Source organism: Schistocerca gregaria, chromosome 11, assembly GCF_023897955.1.
Source record: "Schistocerca gregaria isolate iqSchGreg1 chromosome 11, iqSchGreg1.2, whole genome shotgun sequence".
In the NCBI taxonomy this organism is placed as follows: Eukaryota; Metazoa; Arthropoda; class Insecta; order Orthoptera; family Acrididae; genus Schistocerca; species Schistocerca gregaria.
This window is the reverse complement of record NC_064930.1, coordinates 142,640,926-142,662,257: the sequence shown is the minus strand read 5'-3', so window position 1 is coordinate 142,662,257 and position 21,332 is coordinate 142,640,926. Positions and strand designations below refer to the sequence as shown.

General features: G+C 41.4%; 1 protein-coding gene across 8 annotated transcripts in view; it reads left to right on the top strand.

Annotated features, from left to right (window-relative positions):
* The window catches only part of LOC126295260 (uncharacterized), a 298,048-nt gene extending 277,221 nt beyond the window's left edge, over positions 1 to 20,827 (top strand). For 4 of the 8 annotated variants that reach the window (XM_049987670.1, XM_049987667.1, XM_049987666.1 and 1 more), the window contains 3 exons: positions 415 to 584; positions 14,500 to 14,653; positions 20,107 to 20,827. In XM_049987670.1, coding sequence (XP_049843627.1) covers positions 415 to 584; positions 14,500 to 14,653; positions 20,107 to 20,704 — 922 coding nt within the window. In that variant the 3' untranslated portion in view covers positions 20,705 to 20,827. Of the gene's footprint in view, positions 1 to 374; positions 585 to 14,499; positions 14,654 to 20,106 lie in introns of those variants that run through there. The other 4 variants (XM_049987668.1, XM_049987669.1, XM_049987671.1 and 1 more) reach the window with 4 other exon arrangements.
* Positions 20,828 to 21,332: the final 505 nt, after the last annotated feature.

Below are 21,332 nucleotides of genomic sequence, written 5' to 3'. Positions count from 1 at the left end.
TACTGCAGTGATAAGGAACAGATGTACATAAATAAATGTTACAACAGTGTACAGTGTACAAGCCCGAGGAAATTTCATCATATGGGGGATTAAAAAGTGAAAGCTGATACAAAGCAGTAAAAAATGTATTTTTAATGTGAACAAGCTTTCTTATGATAAACCTGTCAGTTCAAAACCGGTGACAGTCTTATTTATACAAATAAATAACATTATAAGAAATGGCTTGTTACTGTTATCTTCTCTGCAAGAATCCACATGTAATCTGTCTTTTCCTTGTATTTTTAAATACGATTTAAAAGTGACATGTCAGACACCAGTATCGAATGTGGCAAGAATCGCCCTTCACCAGTAGTCCAACTCGGTGTCTCTTTCAGATGATGCACTCTGAGCCATTCGCTGTTGTCTGTCTGACAGGAAGGCGAAGCTGTCCGAGATCTACGCCTACATCACGAGGCGCTTCCCTTACTTCAAACACAGCAAGAAGGCGTGGCAGAACTCGATCCGCCACAACCTGTCACTCCACAAGTGCTTCGTCAAAGTGCTGCAGAAGGGTAGAAAGGAGAAGGGCAACTACTGGGTGCTCGGTGAGTGGTGGGGCGTCCAGATGTGACGTCGCCTCGTTCTGTCTTCTGGAACTCGTCACTGATAAAAATATAAAATTTCTGGGGCTTCCAGGAATCAAATTGTTGAAACACCACAAGCTTTCAAATGAGTGCGCATTGGCCATTGTCGAATGGAATGACTGCTGGTGGTCTGCTTATATACCCTTACATAATGTAGCTGATGGCTAGTGAAATGTTTTTGTACCCTTTTCTTACATGTTTGAGCTGAGTCGGAACATTCACATTTGGGCTGTCACCTGTCTTCTCGTGCATTAATGTACCTTTAATGTAACTCAGTCACTGTTAATTATCTTGTTTATGTGGAGGACCTGCAAATCAGTGTCTCCGTGGAACCACGTGTAGCCCTAGAAATACGTCAGCTCCTCTCCTTTGCCCCATCTATTGTGGAAGGGAAAACGATATTTACTCTAATTACGAAATGACATAATATTTCATCATTATCTGTCTTGTATTTGTTTCACTGGGTATACACATCACCATTACTTTTGTAACTTGACAGTCGAGATACCACTGGGCTGTGACATCAAAACATAAGAGGCCCCGCCCACAGCAGGTGAAGGTGTTTTTCTTTTTCTTTTTTTTTTTCTTTCATGTCATCTGATGGTACACAATGTGTTGCAGATGTCGGAAAATATCATTTAACATTGTTAACATATATTAACGTAGGCCTATAGTATCCTAATGTATTATATTGCTCAATGTTTTTAGTTTAACACAAACAGCAAGATTACTGTTCTATGTATTCTTTTACAGAGTAAAAACAGTGACACAACAAATATGACTTCACAGCTTTGCTAAATTTTATGTTGTCTTCGATGGACTTAATACTAGTGGGAAGATTGTTGTACAGTCGGAAGCCCGTGTGGAAAACTCCCTTTTTACACAGTTGAGTGTTTGTACGTATAACATGCAGGTTTGCGTTTTTCCTGGTGTTGTGTTTTATGTATTTCATTATTTTTTACGACTCTGGGGTCAGTTGGCACTATGTGTTTTCTGAAGAATTTTAGAGTCTCAAGAATGTAGAGGCAAGGCAGTGTAAGGATTTGCAACTTTCTGGAGATTGGTTTGCAGGAGTCTCTGGGTTTGCTCCCAGTAATTATCCTCACTGCTCTCTCCTGGATTCTGAACGTGCTCAGAGCAGTTGGAGAATTTCCCCAGAATGTTACACCATATTTTAGGTGGGCTCGTATGTAATTGTAGTACGCGCTGGTTAATGTTTTCAGGCTAGCACATGTTTTCAGTACACTCAGTGCGTAACAGCCAGTACAAATCCTGGCATTTAGCTTTCCTGAATGTGTATTCCATTTCAGGTTATCTTGAACCCACAGACCTAGGAATTTGAAAACAGTGTCGGTATCTATTGACTGGTTATTTATAGTGACAGATGGCTGAGAGGAATTTGCATTTTGTGTTGTGTGGAAGTTCATGGAAGCTGTCTCTTCGGTGTTGATGGTTAATGTGTTGATTTTTGCCCAGCTGATCAGTAGCCAAGTTCACAGCTTTTTGCACAGCCTCTGTATTCACCCCTTTAAGGAGTACAGTTGTGTCATTAGCAAATATTATTGTTTTGTGCGCATCAACATTGTGGAACACCTTGCTTTACAGTTTTATTACTTGATAGTATTTCGGTTATTGAGTTGCTTTGTCTATTAGTATATTTCATGCTGACTCTCTGCATCCGATTGGTTAGGAATGTAGCTATGCAGTTGTTTGCAATTCCTCTGATACCGTAGTGTTCTAATTTTTCCAGTAATATTTTGTGGTCAACAGTGTCAAAAGCCTTTGACAGATCCAGAAATATGCCTGTTATGGGTTGTTTTCTATCTAACAGTTCTAAAAGTGTATTTATGCAATCATATACTGCAGTTTCAGTGGATTTGTTGCTTCTGAACCCATGTTGAGCTAAACTTAGTAATTTTTTTTTTTAAATGATGTCCAACATTTTTTTGGACATTATTTTTTCAAAAACTTTAGAAAAGCAGGATGAGATTGAGATAGGCCTGTAGTTATTCATATCTTTATTATCACCTTTTTTGAAGACGGGAATTAGTTTACAAAATTTCAGAGCTTCAGGGAAGATACCTGCCTGAAAAGAACAGTCACAGAGGTGAATTAATGGTTCAGCAATTGTGTGTTCACAATTTTTAATCACAGCTGCTGGGATACCTTCAATTCCAGCTGAATATGAATTTTTTGACTCTCTGAGGACTTTTGCAACATCAATTTCAGTGACTTTGGTAATGAAAATTAACTCTGCACCTGTGTGATATTTTTGGTTTGCTGGTTGGCAATTTGTGTTAGGATTATTTTGGACCAGCTTTTCAGCTATGCTTGTAAAGAAATTGTTGAATGAGTTCACCACAACTTCGGGATTAGATATAGATTCATTGTTGGGTTTGATTTCTATGTTCGTGTGTGAAGCTTTCATTTCCTCTCTTTCCCTTTTTATGATATTCCACATTGCTTTTACTTTATTGCTGGATTTGTCAATGTACTCATCATTCTGCATCCTATTTACTTGTCTTGTCACTCTTCTTAGGATACATGTGTAGTTTTTATAGTATTCTGTTAGTTGAGGGGAGTCACTGCTTTGTTTACATAACATGTGGAGTATTCTTTTACGTTGGCAAGAGATTTTTATAGCTGGTGTAATCCAACTCTTGTTTCTATTATTATTATTATTATTATTATTTATTCTTACTGGTTTTTGCGGAAAGGCCTCTTCAAAGTGGTGGATCATTTTGTCAAGAAATATGTTGAATTTCATGTTGACATCATTGGCTGTGTACATCTCTGTCCACTTTTCTTTACTAAGGAGGGCATTTAGCTTGTTCAAGCTCTCTTGGGTGAAAAACCTTCGTAAAGTTTTAGGTGAGACTGGGTTTGAGGTATCTTTGCTAACATCGACCTTTAGAATGACAGCTAGGTGGTCGCTGAATCCTGCATTGTATACTTCTAGAGTTGGGTTAAGTTTATTTCTATTTGCAAAAATTTGATCTAGAGCTCTCTTGGATGTGGGTGTTATTCTAGTGGGCTCGTTTACAAGGTCATGCATATTATAAGTTTTTGCAATGTTAATCAATGTTTCCCTGTTTCTGTTGTGGGTGGGAAAGTCTATGTTAAAGTCACCACATATAATCACAACCTCTTACTTATTTTGGATAGAAACAAGTCCATTTGTAACAGAAAATCATTAATACTAATGGAGGGGGGGCGGTAAATTGTAGCTACAATTAGATTTAGATCTGTAAGCTTTATGGCTGCACATTCAAAGATCTCATGTGTTCCTATTTCCTTTAGGGTAGGAAGTGGGCTATATTCAATGTGTTGTTTGATGAAGATGGCAACCCCACCATGTCCATCATTTGATCTGGAGTAGTGTTCACACAATTTGAAGTTGGGTAGTGAGATTAGCTTAACCACATCAGTGCAGAGCCAATGCTCTGCTAGGCATACTACTGAGATATCACTGAGTTCACTGGTCAGCAAAATGCTTAAGTCATCAGTTTTGTTGCTCAAGGATTGGACATTGTGATAATAGATTTTCAGGTCTGAGTGGGGTTTACTCAGGAGGCTCGAAGTCATATTTACTGTGTCACTGACCTTTAGTTTAAATTGTGCTGTATTCCAGGTATGTTGACTTCTGAGCAGTTGTACTGGTTCTGTTGGCCGTCCTTGGCAGCCATCTCATCTTCCAGGTGGGATGAAAAGTATCCACATGCGCTTCACACTGTTGAGGCATCACATTGACGCTTTGGAGGGATGTCTCGATAATGTTCACCATCACATTATTGATCCTTTCAGGTTCCTGACCTTTTGAGGGGTCAAGGGGTTTGTGTTTCGTCTCTGTGACTTTGTGACCCATTTGTCTAGTGTAGTTTGCACAGTATGGCCACTATTACACTTTTTATTTCCCATCTTGTTTGTCTTTATCCAATTGCTTATTAGTGTCTATTTATGGTTTCTGACTTTTGGTTTCTTATTGTCCCCCGTAGTTGTCAGGAAGGCCAGTCTATTGCAGATAATCTCCTTGCCACATTTGTTTAGGTGTAAGCCACGTGTTGTGAAGTGGTTTTTGGCTAGTCTCTCTATTTTAAAGTTCACAGCAATTCTTTTTTTGTACGCATGTTTAGGTAAATTCAGAGCCTGTATCAGGTGGAGGTTTGCAGTATTAATTTTACTATTTAAATTTTGAGCATCATATCTCCTGGGTACAGGATGGATAATGATATTTTGTGACTTAGAGCACGTATTGGTTCCAATGGTTCTACCACATGCTTCAACATTAGATCGAGAGGTTTGTCTATGTCGTTAGAACCCCCTATTACAATCAAAGTATCACTTGTACCGAAGCTTCTTGTCAAATATTCTGCGTTTTTTATCACTTCTTTTAGTGGGGCGCCAGGTTTTACTATGCTTTTTACCTGGTATGAGGGCCCTAGTTTGTCTTGCAGTATTTGGGCACAGTCTCTTCCATGACCGTCACTTAATATTGGTACTTTCATTTTTTCCAAGATTTTCTTGCTATGTAATGTTCTGGAATTTCTTTCTTTTTTGTCTTGCACATATATTGGTGCTTGAGAGATTATGTTCGTCGGCAGATTATTCATACACTTTGTGGCGGATTGTTTACTTTGGGTTAATTTTTGCGTAAGATATTGAGCAAAGTTAGACTGTAAATTGACCTTGCTAGCATCTTGCACCCGTCAGTTATCAGTAGTTACACTTTTAAAATCACTTTCTGGATCCATATCACCTAGCTGTACCCCCACATTAGCTTTGATTTCCATTGCAGTTTGTTTACATTCAGATTTTACAGGGCTACGATCACACGTGGCGCTAGACAACACACGATTTCTGAGCATTGCATTCTGAGCACGATTTACGGCTTGACCATTTCTCGTAGTACGTTGTCCCGTCAAACGCCGGTTTTTGTTACCGATATTTACGTTCGGTGTGTGGATAACGAGTTCATTGTTCGTGGTTTTGTTGGTTACTGCCACTTCAAGTTCATTACAGTGCACTAATAGTTCATGATACGTCACCAGTAGGCTTTCAAGCTTCAGGTTGAGGTCCATTATTTCTTGTTTCAACGACGTAATTATGTGATCCTGCATTTTTAGTGTATTGTTTACTTTGGATTCAGTTGCTTGTATGATGCACTGGTGGCATGTCCACTGTTCTTCACTGTTAAAGTAATTCAGGTTAACTTTGATGCATTTTTTGTGATACCAGTAATTACAGTTAATACACAGAATACCTCGTATAATTCTTTTCGAACATATTTTGCACTTATTACGGTCAAAATTCGTTAGAACTGCGGGATCAGAAATTTGTATACTTTTACCCGGTGCCATCTTATGCACATTTACTTGCCATCGCACTTGCTAATTACTCAAATCTCACACCTCTCTGTTCTACTGTGCACGAAAGTAAAACAAAACAAGCGCATATAGCATGCGTTCGGTGACTTAATCCCTGTTTAATACTACTTTACTATTTGATCATGATCATATTTCCTTCTCGTAAATGGGAAGTGGGCAGTGACATTTGTTTAAATGTAACACGACATTGGAACATCATCCGTGGTCCGTGTAGAAATATATACGGGCATACACATACTACTCATTTGATGTGCCAACTGTAGTCTTCAGGATCTTTGGTTTCTCCTGTTTGCTGGAAACTGTCAGGGACCAGTGTCACATTCACTTGTAAAGGAGAATTTTCTCATTTATTATGAAGGCCAATGTTTATGGTGTTACATGGACAACATGTTTCAGTAAGTACGAAATTGAGAGTTTTTCCAGCAGCAAATGGAGGCACTTCTTTGTCATCACACTATAGCTGTACCCCAGTAAGCCATGTTTAGCTTCATATGTTAGTATGTAAGTTGGTAGCTATGTTACTTTTTATCAGTTGTTGGAATCAATTGTTGGAATTCATGTTTACATGTTTCCACATTTGCAGTTGTAGCCGAGTTATAATTTATAGCATATTACTTTTACTATCTCGTAGCTGCAACAGAAATACTTTTCCCCAGTGGAATCCTTATGTACATATTTGTGAATGTCCAGTCATTTTATCATATATGAATGCTGCCAACTGTTGGGCTTCACTAAAAAAATATCAACAAGTCAATACAGCGCGCAGCAGCCTGTGACTCACAGGATACGTGGAAGAGGTCAGTTAGTTATATTCTACTGTATAAATGAATATTATTATTGTTATTTTGCATGATAATTATAGACTGGTCAGTTTATTTATTACGACAGTGAGTATTTCAAAATTAGTTGTTTTAGTCCATAGAAAGAAGGCAAGTATGCAAAGTATATTTTGAAAACCGGTATAATTTTTGTATGAATCTTGCATATAAAGTAATTAAAAATCATCTAAGAGCATTACAGTATAAAGAAAAACTTTCCTTACTCTATAAAAAATAAATTCAATTCTGGAAGAGATACTCATGGTGCTCAGCAACAGTCAGATAATTGTTTAAAGGTGTTGCAGGGTAAGTTATTCTGAGAAATAACAGATCAGAAAAAAATTAAATACATGGCACCATTTCCAAATTAATTACCATTTAATTTAGGCAACAGAAATTCGAGCAGCCCACCAGAGGCAGTGTTGCCAAATGTGTTGTCTGTTTGCTTCCCTAAAACTCTACATCTACATCTACATCCATACTCTGCAAGCCACCGGACGGTGTGTGGTGGACTCTCCGCGAGATATACGTAGGAGGGGACAATATACTGCTTGACTCTTCGGTGAAGGTATGTTCTCGAAACTTCAACAAAAGCCCGTACCGAGCTACTGAGCGTCTCTCCTGCAGAGTCTTCCACTGGAGTTTATCTATCATCTCCGTAATGCTTTCGCAATTACTGAATGATCCTGTAACGAAGCGCCCTGCCCTCTGTTGGATCTTCTCTGTCTCTTCTATCAACCCAGTCTGGTACAGATCCCACACTGCTGAGCAGTATTCGAGCAGTGGGCGAACAAGCATACTGTAACCTACTTCCTTTGTTTTCGGATTGCATTTCCTTAGGACTCTTCCAATGAATCTCAGTCTGGCATTGCTTTACCATCGACCAACTTTATATGATCATTCCATTTTAAATCACCCCTAATGTGTACTCCCAGATAATTTGTGGAATTAACTGCTTCCAGTTGCTGACCTGCTATATTGTAGCTAAATGATAAAGGATCTTTCTTTCTATGTATTCGCAGCACAACACACTTGTCAACATTGAGATTCAATTGCCATTCCCTGCACTGTGCGTCAATTCGCTGCAGATCCTCCTTCATTTCAGTGTAATTTTCCATTGTTAGAACCTCTCGATGTACCACAGCATCATCCGTAAAAAGCCTCAGTGAACTTCCGATGTCATCCACAAGGTCATTTACGTATATTGTGAATAGCAACGGTCCTACGACACTCCCCTGCAGCACACCTGAAATTACTCTTACTTGCGCAGACATCTCTCCATTCAGAATGACATGCTGCGTTCTGTTATCTAGGAACTCTTCAATCCAATCACACAATTGGTCTGTTAGTCCATATCCTCTTACCTTGTTCATTAAACGACTGTGGGGAACTCTATCGAATGCCTTGCGGAAGTCAAGAAACACGACATCTACCTGGGAACCCATGTCTATGACACTCTGAGTCTCGTGGACGAATAGCACGAGCTGGGTTTCGCACAACCCTACAGAGTAGATTTCTAGTCTCCAGAAAAGTCATTATACTCTAACATAATAAGTGTTCCAAAATTCTACAACTGATAGACGTTAGACATATAGGTCTATAGTTCTGCACATCTGTTCGACGTTCCTTCTTGAAAACGGGGATGACCTGTGCCCTTTTCCAATCCTTTGGAACATCACGCTCTTCTAGAGACCTACAGTACACCGCTGCAAGAAGGGGGGCAAGTTCCTTTGCGTACTCTGTGTAAAATCGAACTGGTATCCCATCAGGTACAGCGGCCTTTCCTCGTTTGAGTGATTTTAATTGTTTCTCTATCCCTGTGTCGTCTATTTCGATATCTACCATTTTGTCATCTGTGTGACAATCTAGAGAGGGAACTACAGTGGAGCCTTCCTCTGTGAAACAGCTTTGGAAAAAGACATTTAGTATTTCGGCCTTTAGTCTGTCATCCTCTGTTTCAGTACCATGTTGGTCACAGAGTGTCTGGACATTTTGTTTTGATCCACCTACCGCTTTGACATAGGACCAAAATTTCTTAGGATTTTTTGCCAAGTCAGTACATAGAACTTTACTTTCGAATTCATTGAACGCCTCTCGCATAGCCCTTCTCACACTACATTTCGCTTCGCGTAATTTTTGTTTGTCTGCAAGGCTTTGGCTATGTTTATGTTTGCTGTGAAGTTCCCTTTGCTTCCGCAGCAGTTTTCTAACTCGGTTGTTGTACCACGGTGGCTGTTTCCCATCTCTTACGATCCTGCTTGGCACATACTCATCTAACGCATATTGTACCATGGTTTTGAACTTTGTCCACTGACCCTCTACACTATCTGTACTTGAGACAAAACTTTTGTGTTGAGCCGTCAGGTACTCTGTAATCTGCTTTTTGTCACTTTTGCTAAACAGAAAAATCTTCCTACCTTTTTTAATATTTCTATTTACGGATGAAATCATCGATGCAGTAACCGCTTTATGATTGCCGATTCCCTGTTCTGCATTAACTGTTTCAAATAGTTCGGGTCTGTTTGTCACTAGAAGGTCTAATATGTTATCGGCATGAGTCAGCTCCCTGTTTAAATGCTCAAAGTAGTTTTCAGATAAAGCACTTCTTTGTCCCTGTTACCCGTTATGAATGTTTGAGTCTCCCAACCTATATCCGGCAAATTAAAATCTCCACCCAGAACTATAATGTAGTGGGGAAATCTACTCGAAATATTTTGCAAATTATCCTTCAGGTGCTCAGCCACAACAGCTGCTGAGCCCGGGGGCCTATTGAGATATCCAATTACCATGTCTGAACCTGCTATAACCGTGACCTTCAACCAAATTATTTCACATTTCAGATCTCCGTCAATTTCCTTCGATACTGTGGCATTTCTTATCACTATAAACACGCCTCCCCCTTCACTGTCCAGCCTGTATCTGCATTATACATTCCAATCTGAATTTAGAACAAGGGAGCAACGCATAATGTGAACACAGGACGGTAGGACAGATTGAACCCGAGCTAAAGTCCGAGCAGTCTTGCGCGTAATCAACTATGCTATGGGAGCAACTGCAACTAATATCGTGTGATGGGCCACTTGAATTTCCCTGATTGGCTAACTTCAGTGCCAATTAACTGAGAAATGGCACAGTGTATTGCATTTTCCTATTAACAATTATTTCTCAGAACAGCCTACCCTGCAGCACCCTTACAACTTCTCACAATGTTTGTGACCCCTCTGTATATCAATTATGCTGATTAAAATTAATAATACTTGAAAGATGTGATTAACTTTGTTACTTCACTCACAGTATTAGTAATTACACAGCTATTGCATTAGAGATTTTTGATAATAAATAAAAATCATTTGGTTTGGATCACAATAACTACCCTCGACAAACTACGCGTCAAGTTTTATCGAGTAATGTCTGCGGCATGCAACATATGTGTTTCTGATTTCATTAATGATATTCTATTGACAATACTGTCCTTATATGCAGTTTGAAAAAATAACTGAAGTGCTTCTCATTTGTCACTGGGGACACAAGAAATTGTGAAATGCGAAAATACCAGTGATTTAAATTTTTAGTTGCTAATAACGATAGTGTTAATGCCAGGATTTTTTGAGGCTAGGTCGGTCATTGGTGATTGACATTCTGGTTTTAAATTTCCTCCTCAGTTTTGATGAAAAACCATCAAAAGTTGTCAACTGACATACGTGCAACACTTGGGCATTACAAGCACGCGTCTCACCCTCTTCAACAGGTTTCCTCCATTCTGCCGCGTCCGGCGCAGTTCTCCGCTATCCTCTGACTCCGAGAGATTTTGTATCTTCTTCTGCGTCATCTGTCCGCCACTTTTGTGGCCTTCCTCTCTGTCTTCTTCGAGTGGGCCTCCATTCCGAAACCTTTTTAGTTCTTAGTCCAGTATCCATCCTAAGGACATGTCCACATTAGGCTGTTCTCCTACTTTTTACTGTTCTTACAACGTCAGCTTCTCATACGAGGTGAGCCAGCTCAGTGTTTGTTCTAAATCCCCAATCCTGAGTTGCCATGAATATCTTGCACAGAATGCTATGTGCAAATATCCTCAGCTGCTGCTCTTCAGCACTCGTTGATGTTTCACATCCGTAGGCTACAACTGGGCTGATTATGACTTTATGAATTTGACATTTCAGTTGTGTATTAAATCCTTGAGTGCAGAAATTTCTTAAATATATGGAGTTCAGCCGTAACACATGTGACAGCTATAGTGCACGAGTCACAGAAAGCAATTCCAAGACGGTCCGTAGCAGCCACGTGGGATTTTAAGGTATGCCCTCAGACCAGCAGGGGGCACACCGAAAGCTACAGAGTGCCAGGTACCTCACAAGCATCAGCGGAAGGTCACTGGCTGCATCACAAAACTGTGCCGACATCTGGTCACGAGTTATTGATGGTCACCACATCTCTTCATGGAGAACAGCTATTTGAGGTAACCCAAGATCACTGTGGGCAGTCCCTTACCGATAAGAGTCGGCCGACTCGGGTGCCGACTGCTTGCGGTCTCTCAATTGAGCTCTCGTCGACACGTCGTCGGTTATGGCAGCGTAATGCCGAGAAGTAGGCTTTTCCATTGGAAAGTAGCTCTCTTCGAGTCTTGGCCATTTCGGTGTTTAGTTCCAGCTCCAGGGAGTCAGATGGACCCAAATCTAGAAAGGAATGACAACAAGGAAATTTGTCTCGAACTGGGAATCGAACCTGGATTTTCCACTTATTGCGAGCAGTTGGCGTACCGTTTGGCTCTCCGTACACGACTCGGAGCCGGACCCGAACTTCCATACATCACTAAAGGTGTGTCTACGACCTGTACTTGTACATCCACTGTGTATATTCCCTTACAGGAGAGACATATGGAAGTTTGTGTCTGCCGGTGATTCGTGCAACGAGAGCCAAATTTTCATTGTTGTTATTCCATTCTACAGCTGACGGTTGTCCGTATGCAGAATAGCAAATACATTTGTGTATTTCACAATGGCTGTAGTCGCCACAGTACTTGTTCCTTTGGATGTGCGTGTGTGTCCGTAGAAACTTTGCATCGGGATTCAGAATAACACGGGCACTGCAATATCAATCAGATTTTTGGTTTTTTGAAGGAAAATAAAGAAACTATTGTACTTTTACTGGGACTTCTTTCAATTAGGAAAAATAAACAGATGTTGTGTTGTGGAAGCATTTATTACCACTTACGATGTGCTATTGTATTTCAGTTGACATGGAATTTGTCCTTTTAACACAAGACCCCAGGTGAACAAAGCTCTGCACTGTACATGTTCAGAAATGAATGCAGCTACTGATAGTTTATCCAGTTTATTATTCCTCTTCCTTGAGAAATGTATTTTTCTATTCTTCTTTTCAACAGTAAGGCTTTAGAGTGGTTTAGGTCATACCTCACGAACAGAAAACAAAGGGTAGTTATACCATCAAGTAAGGGAAATTCCTTCTCTGAATAGATGATTATTTCAGAAGGTGTTCCACAAGGCTCAGTTCTGAGTCCTTTCTTTCTTTCTTTCTTTCTTTCTTTCTCTCTTTCTTCTTCTTCTTCTTCTTCTTCTTCTTCTTCTTTTTTTTAAAGTAAATTATCTACCCCTGAACATAAATTCACACTGAGTTTTACTCACTGATGATACTTCTGCCCCTGTTGAGGGCAGTGACCCCAAACAAATTTCTTCAACTGTCACAAAACTATTAGACAGTTTGGAAAACTGGTTACAACTGAATGGGATAAATTTTAATATTGGGAAAACACATTTGCTGCAGTCATTGTAGCTAGGCTCAATACTGTAGGAAACTTGTCTAAGTAATGAGACAATGTGACACTACAGTTTGGCAGAAAAAAACAGAAAGGTTTCATAAATCTAAAAGATTTTATGAATGAGATTTTCAGTCTGCAGCAGAGTGTGTGCTGATATGAAACTTCCTGGCAGATTAAAACTGTGTGCCGGACCGAGACTCGAACTCGGCACCTTTTCCTTTCTCTGGCAAGTGCTCGACCAACTGAGCTACCCAAGCACGACTCACGCCCTGTCCTCACAGCTTTACTTCTGCCAGTACCTCGTCTCCTGCTTTCCAAACTTTACAGTAGCTCTCCTGCGAACCCCGAGTTTGAGTCTTCGTCCGGCACACAGTTTTAATCTGCCAGGAAGTTTTAAAAGATTTTATGTTTTATGATGGTGAATGTTATAGTGTGTGCTTGTTTGATTTTGTCAACAAATGGTCTCACCTTGAACAGCTTGTCATAATCAGGGTCCTCTCTTTGTTTCATTTTAGTGTTGTCATTCACATGTTAATAATTTCTTAGCTTATCAAATCTATTTCTACGCATAGAGTCAGCTAATTGAGAAAATCTTGTAGCCTCTGCCCAGTACATTCTGTAAGTAGGCATTTTCACAACACCTGTTAGGATGTTTATCCCTATATACTTTTCTATTTCACAAACATTTGTATCTAAAGATGCACCTGTTTTCAGTGTGCAGTATAGATTAGATTGCTCAACTAGGTTCTGGATAATGTCATCACTACACATTGTTCTGAAATACTGCATAGGTGTCAGTTCATCTCCTGGAGGGTCAGAAAAAACTGCATTGCATGATGTGTCCACTTCTTCAGTGTCTTTTCATTCTCTACCAAATATCCCAGTGTGTATCACACTGAATTTTCTGAGCTGAATGACTTGGTGCAAGGTTTGGCTCAGCAAGTAATCTTGAAGCTAACGGAGCATCATCTTCATCATTGGCTTGAGGGTCCAGAATTTCAACCATATCAAGGTCCATTCCTTGAAGAAACTGTATATCCAGTGTAGTAGGGTCCTGCTGCCGAGCATTTTCAATCTCTTCCTCCACATGAGACGTATCAAGATCCAAATCAGATAAATCACCTTCGAGAAGCAGCAATATTTCTTCTTCTGATAATGATTTATGATTGCGAATCATCTGGTAAACAAACCAGGAATTTTTTTACTAAAACAGCAAAAAAAAAAAAAACTGGTAAATTACATCAATAAAAATTTTAACATATTAGTATTAGTTAGTATAATAAAGCTTCAAAAGAAACTTGAAAATATTAGAGTTACACATTGTGGCAAACTTTAGTCGAAGTTATTGCATGTACTACATTTGGTAACATAACAAATGCCCAATGATGCCAAATAGAATCTCACATGTTTGTGACTTCCAAGCAGAAAATTACCGTAACTAGCATTATTTTCAAAGTGTTTACTAGTTAATTTACACTTTCAACAATAATTTATTAGTGCAACTTTTATATTAGTTTGCTTCCTTTACCTTGATATAATATTTTGAAAGTCCAGCTGGGTGGACTGTACTGTAGACACCATGCAACAATACCTTTGTCAAGACATTGTAGCCTGGTGCTCTCTGTTTTAGCGAATTCAAGCTACCCAACCTATGAACAATGAACTTTAGAAAGCCCAGCATGCTTGTTTATAATCTTTGGACAAATAGTTTGGCCTTGGGAAAAAGTTAAATATGATGATGCCATGTGGCATCACTGGGCTGGAAAGGGTTAATAAAGCTAGAAAGGGTACGGCTGACTGTTGCTCTGGATCTGGAAAGGCAAATCACAGTGACTGAGTGCATTCCAAATTCCTAATAGAAGGTAAATTGATAAAATTATTTTGTTTCTTGGTTGCAGACCCACAGTTCGAGGGCACGTTCAAGGACGCCAAATACTGTCAGCGACCGTGCAACGAGCAGCCATTTCACAGGGATGCGGGGGTGGTGACCAACTCTGCAGTGCCCGGTGATGTTTCTGTTGCCAACTTGCACTTTGCCAGAGATGAGCACAGGTCAGTACCTGGTGAGGTCATCGTGTTCTCAGAACTTCATCTGTCACCTCCCATTATTATTAATCTGTGAGTGATTCAAATTATTTATGCCTGCCAAAAAGTTTCAGGCCAATATTAATAAAAAATAAAGAAAGTTAAGGTTGTGGTGTTCTATGTAGTTCCTCCCCCCTTTCTCCCCCCCCCCCCCCCCCTCCTCCACCCCCACTTGAGCACAATATACAACATTCATACAAACATGAGCCACTGTCAGAAAAGTCCTCATTTTGGACATTGTTCAACTCGTGTCTCACAGTGGCTTGAATGTAACTGGATGGATAAACAAATCTAGTCAACAAGACACGGCAGGAGAACAAACGTACAAAAGGTAGGCAGTTTGCAAGCTTTCAGAGCCAATGGCACTTCCTTCCGGCAGAATGGTTGAAAGGGAAGGAAGACAGGTGAATGAAAATGACTGGCGAGATTTAGGAAATGTGGAACATTCAGAAAAATTGCGCAGAACTCCTAGGCGGGGGAGGTTTACCAGACAGGATGAGAAGGAAAGACTGATTGTTGGGGACTGCGCCAGACGAGATTTGAAAACCTGAGAACTTAAAGGTGGAAGCCAGGGTAACTTGTAACACAGAGATTTGCACGAGTTAATAAGAGTGAGAAGCTGAGTGCACTGTATGTGATAGTGATGGGATTGGGACAGCGAAAAATAGACAGGTCAGAAAATGTAAGTTGTAGAAAACTATATCGGAGTGAAGAAAGGAATAGTTACCGTGAAGAAGTTCTGAGACTGAAGAGATTAATGTAAATTCATGTCAGAAGATTGGCAAGAACAGAGGATGTGTTGTAGCGTCAGTTCTCCCCTGCGGAGTTGTGAGAAACCGGTGCCTGGGGGAAGAATCCAGATGGCACGTGTCGTGAAACAGGCACCGAGGTCACGATGTCGTGTAGTGGAGCACGTTCTGTGACAGGGTATTGTGTGTCGCCATTATACATTCTCCACCTATGCAGATTGATCCTAACTGATAATTTGTTGGTGGTCATGTCGATGTAAAAAGTCAAACAGTGTGCACCTGACAGCTGATACACAACGTGTCATTTCTCTGGTAGCTCTCCCTTACATCCCATCTGGTAAGTCTCTCCTGACCTGGAATTCTGGGCAACTTTTACAAATACTGCCCTTCTACATAATCCCCACTAGTCCTTTTCGTTCATCCCTGTTCCTTCCCCTTCAATCCTGCCAGAAAAGGAGCATGGCAAGACTTGAAATTAGACAAAAACACACACACACACACACACACACACACACACACACACACACACCTGCTTGTGTCTGTGTATGTGCAGATGGATATGTGTGTGTGTGTGTGTGTTTGTGTGTGTGTGTGTGTGTGTGTGTGTGTGTGTGTGTGTGCGTGCAGACAGGCACATGAACAAAACACACAAACACACACACACAGAATTACTAGCTTTCGCAACCGATGGTTGCTTCTTCAGGAAGGAGAGGGAAAGACGAAAGGATGTGGGTTTTAAGGGAGAGGGTAAGGAGTCATTCCAATCCCGGGAGCGGAAAGACTTCCCTTAGGGGAAAAAAAGGACAGGTGTACACTCGCACACACACACATATCCATCCGCACATACACAGACACAAGCAGACATATTTAAAGGCAAAGAGTAAGGGCAGAGATGTCAGTCGAGGCGGAAGTACAGAGGCAAAGAAGTTGTTGAAAGACAGGTGAGGTATGAGCGGCGGCAACTTGAAATTAGCGGAGGTTGAGGCCTGGCGGGTATCGAGAAGAGAGGATATACTGAAGGGCGAGTTCCCATCTCCGGAGTTCGGATAGGTTGGTGTTGGTGGGAAGTATCCAGATAACTCGGACGGTGTAACACTGTGCCAAGATGTGCTGGCCGTGCAACAAGGCATGTTTAGCCACAGGGTGATCCTCATTACCAACAAACACTGTCTGCCTGTGTTCATTCATGCGAATGGACAGTTTGTTGCTGGTCATTCCCACATAGAAAGTGTCACAGTGCAGGCAGGTCAGTTGGTAAATCACGTGGGTGCTTTCACACGTGGCTCTCACTTTGATCGTGTACACCTTCCGGGTTACAGGACTGGAGTAGGTGGTGGTGGGAGGGTGCATAGGACAGGTTTTACACTGGGGGCGGTTGCAAGGGTAGGAGCCAGAGGGTAGGGAAGGTGGTTTGGGGATTTCATAGGGATGAACCAAGAGGTTACGAAGGTTAGGTGGACGGCGGAAAGACACTCTTGGTGGAGTGGGGAGGATTTCATGAAACTGTACTTCCGCCTCGACTGACATCTCTGCCCTTACTCTTTGCCTTTAAATATGTCTGCTTGTGTCTGTGTATGTGCGGATGGATATGTGTGTGTATGTGTGTGCGAGTGTACACCTGTCCTTTTTTTCCCCTAAGGGAAGTCTTTCCGCTCCCGGGATTGGAATGACTCCTTACCCTCTCCCTTAAAACCCACATCCTTTCGTCTTTCCCTCTCCTTCCTGAAGAAGCAACCATCGGTTGTGAAAGCTAGTAATTCTGTGTGTGTGTTTTGTTCATGTGCCTGTCTGCCGGCGCTTTCCCGCTTGGTAAGTCTTGGAATCTTTGTTTTTAATATATAGACTTACCAAGCGGGAAAGCGCCGGCAGACAGACACATGACAAAACACACAAACACACACACAGAATTACTAGCTTTCGCAACCGATGGTTGCTTCTTCTAGAAGGAGAGGGAAAGACGAAAGGATGTGGGTTTTAAGGGAGAGGGTAAGGAGTCATTCCAATCCCGGGAGCGGAAAGACTTCCCTTAGGGGAAAAAAAGGACAGGTGTACACTCGCGCGCAAACACACACACACACACACACACACACACACACACACATATCCATCCGCACATACACAGACACAAGCAGACATATTTAAAGGCCAAGCCTTGTGTGTGTGTGTGTGTGTGTGTGTGTGTGTGTGTGTGTGTGTGTGTGTGTGTGTGGCTTCAGGTGGCAGAGACTGTGGTCGTGTGTGTGAGTGAGTTGTATTCATGTGCGTACACGTGTGTGGTTTTTTTCTTCTAATTTCAAGTCTTGCCATGCTGATTTTTCCCTGAAACAAATTGTCTGTGTTTTGCAATTCAGTTTATATCTTACAGATGTCCATGCATCACCATTTTTGTACAGAGTCAAGGTGTGGTGGTCAGACTTCACACATAGGTTACTCCTCTTCAGGACATTCTCAAGAATGTCTCGATCACTCGATTTAGAGATGTTCCTCCAGCACAGAGTGTGACACAACACCTTGACAGACTACAGCCGCACATACACTGCTTAACACCGCATGCTAACAACTCACAGTCTGATTGCAAATGTTTTGTTTACAGCTGTTAGTTCATGAAGCCATAGTAATTAACTGCATTAAAATTTGCTTATAACTTGGGAATAAAATCATTCTCAGAACTTTTTTGAAGGATGGTGTATGTTTACTGCCAATATCTTATGGTATTGCTGGATAGTTGTAAGCTTTCTTATCTTGTCTAGAAAACAGACAGTTATTAAAAAATAGCCTGTGGAAAGCTTTTGGAAACCTCAACATGCAATCAAAGAAAGTGACATTTGATGGTCCTAGTTATTCATTTCTGTGGAAATAAAGTGATGGATTAACAGTGCCCTAGTAGGATTGTACAAGAGTTTTTGCACTTACAAGAGAGTAGTGGCATATGTAGAACTTTACACCTTCTGTGCCCAAATGCACTCTCTTTCCTTCTCATCCCATCCGGTATGTCTCCTCTGATCTGTGGTTTTGGATGACTTACCCGAAATCTATCCCTTTTCCTAGACCACTCCAGTCCTTTTCCGTCACCTCTCTTTCTTCCCCTTCAACCCTTCTGACTGAAGAAGGAGCCACTGGCCCCTATAGCTTGTCTATTAAACCTTCTTTTATGTGTGTGTTCTGCTGCTGCTTAGTGAGTAGATGTTTTGTCTATCCAATTAAACTACTATTATGTACTAAATTTAAATTTATTTCGTTCCAGTACCTCTCTTGCAATAATACACTCTAACACCAAAAAAAAAAAAAAGAACTCATACCTCACAGAAATTTGTGAATGGAATGGATATCGGTAGCTGTGGTGTACGTGTACAGACAAGCAAATGATTACAATTTCAGAAAAATTGGATGATTTGTTCAAGAGAAAGATCTTCACAAAATGAGCAAGTCAGTAATGTGTTTGACCACTTCTTGCTCTCATGCAAGCAGTTATTTGGCTTGGCATTTATTTACAGAATTGTTGGGTGTTCTCCTGAGGGGTATCTTGCCAAATTCTGGTCAATTTGCACCTTAGACTGTCGAAATCCCAAGCTGGTTGGAGGGCTCTACCCATAATGCTCCAAACATATTCAGCTGGGGAAAGACTTTGCTGGGCAAGGTAGGGTTTGGCAAGCACAAAGAGAAGTAATAGCAGGCATTTTCTTGCCAAAATGTAATGTGAGGATGAGCTTGGCAGAAGGGCAATAAAACTGGTACAGAATGTCGTCAACATACTATTTTGCTGTATGATAAATGACAACCAGAGGGGTCTCGCTATGGAAAGAAATGGTATCCCCACACCATCACTTCTGGGTGCCTGGCTGTACGGTGGTTGAAAGACTGGTTGCTGTCCGACCACTGTCTGGGGTGTATCCAGATATCCTTAGGACTGGAATCTTATTCACTAGAGTAGAGTTGTGTTTAGTGATGTGTCTGGAGACGCGCTGGACAGCAGTAGGATATCCACCTGACTGCCACCTACCACACAGTTCGACACCCAGTTGTTTTCATAGCGGGACCCCTTTGGTTGTCATCCACAGAACCCTTACAGTATAGCAGTGCACTGATGATATTCCACTACCCATTCTGTTGCCCTTCATGGCGAGCCATCCTGGGCGTACATTTGAGGAAGACAGTGGGCCACCTGCACACGCCGAGAGTTTCTACTGCTTGTGTTTGTGCTGGCCAAATCCTACCTCTGCCAGCAACTTTGCCGGATCTCTCGCTAGTTAAGAACATTTTGAACAGCCCGGGAGATAGACGATCTGACGTATCGGTTGGCCAGAATTTGGCTCAATATCCCACAGGAGGACATCCGGCAACTCTTATCGATCGATGACAAGCCAAATAACTGCTTTAATAAAGGCCAGTGGACCAATGTGTCGTTGACTCGCTCAATGTGTGAAACTCTTTCTCTTGAATAAATCGTCCAGTTATTCTGGAACTGTAATCGTTTGCTTGACTGTACGTGTACTCCACGCCTACCAATTTCCATCCCATTTTAATCATATGTCTGTAGCTTGTTGAAGTAACTAAATCATTTCTTATGTTCATGCTAATCTGTTTCTTCAGCAGTAAATTATTATTAACTAACTAACTCTGGACTGAGTTTTTCTCTTTATCTCTATTTGTTTGATTTTCTTGATGTTTCAGGTCTACTGAAATTCCTTCATTTGAAGAAAGCTACCTTCAAAACGTGTCCAGTGGTGAGTTAGTGAGGAATGAAGAAAAATCAATCCATTTCATCAGTTGTAGTGCTCCAACACGAGGAATTGGTTTACAGCTGGATAATTCCTTCTGCAGCACAGCTTATATGAGCATGGTGGACAATATCTTTTCTGTCTTCACCTGTAGTTCGTGCCTAGAGAGGTTTTCATCGAAATACAGCCTCATAATGCACGTGTTCGTTCACATTGATTGTGTACAGCCACCATTACACGTTTGTAGATACTGCGGTGAAGTGTTTCTCACTTATTTTGGCCTGAATAAGCATTTGTGGACGGAAGACGACGACGGGACTCTGATCGCACTACCATTTTCTGATGCCAGAGGGATATGTCACTCTAGTGATTTGTGCAGCGATGTAGTCAGTTCCGAAGACCACGTGCCTGTTTCTTTTGACTCAGTCACCGGTAACAGTTCAAATGAACAAGTCACTAACACTGATCTTATGAAAAGGGCAGATTGTACTCGACGTAAAGATGACAGGTCGAGCTGCATACAGGCACAACAAAAAGACTGTTACACTTGAGCCTTCAGCGGAAACCTTCTTCAGGAAAGAAAAAATGTCCACACAGTCCCACGAGCGAGCACAACTCACGCACGTGCGACTGTTATCTCCGGCCACTCGCCCAAACAGGAGCAGAAATCTGGAGTGGGGCACGAAAGTGGGAGGGATAGTAGGCTACAGGTGGGGGGGGGGGGGGGGAGGGAGCAAGGGAGAAGTCAGCACTGCTTGACGGAGCGTGCAGGGACTAGAGGTGGCAGGACAGGGCTGCCAGGCGCCGCGTCGGGAGGGAGTGGGCGTAACGAGGAGTGGAAAAGGGGAGGAGCACAGACAGGAAGAGAAGAGTGGCATCGGCAGAGAGCAGAGCGCAGTGAGGGTGGGAGATGTGAATTGGGAGGAAGTTACAGAACAAAAGGGGCAGAAACTGTTTCATGTACATCTACATGGATGCTCTGCAAATCACATTTAAGTGCCTGGCAGAGAGTTCACAGTTCTCATTATTCTAATCTTGTATACTGCGTGGAAAGAATGAACACCTATATCTATCTGTATGAGCTCCGATTTCCCTTATTTTATCGTGGTAATCATTTCGCCCTATGTAGGTCAGCATCAGTGGAATATTTTCGCATGCAGAGGAGAAAGTTGGTGATTG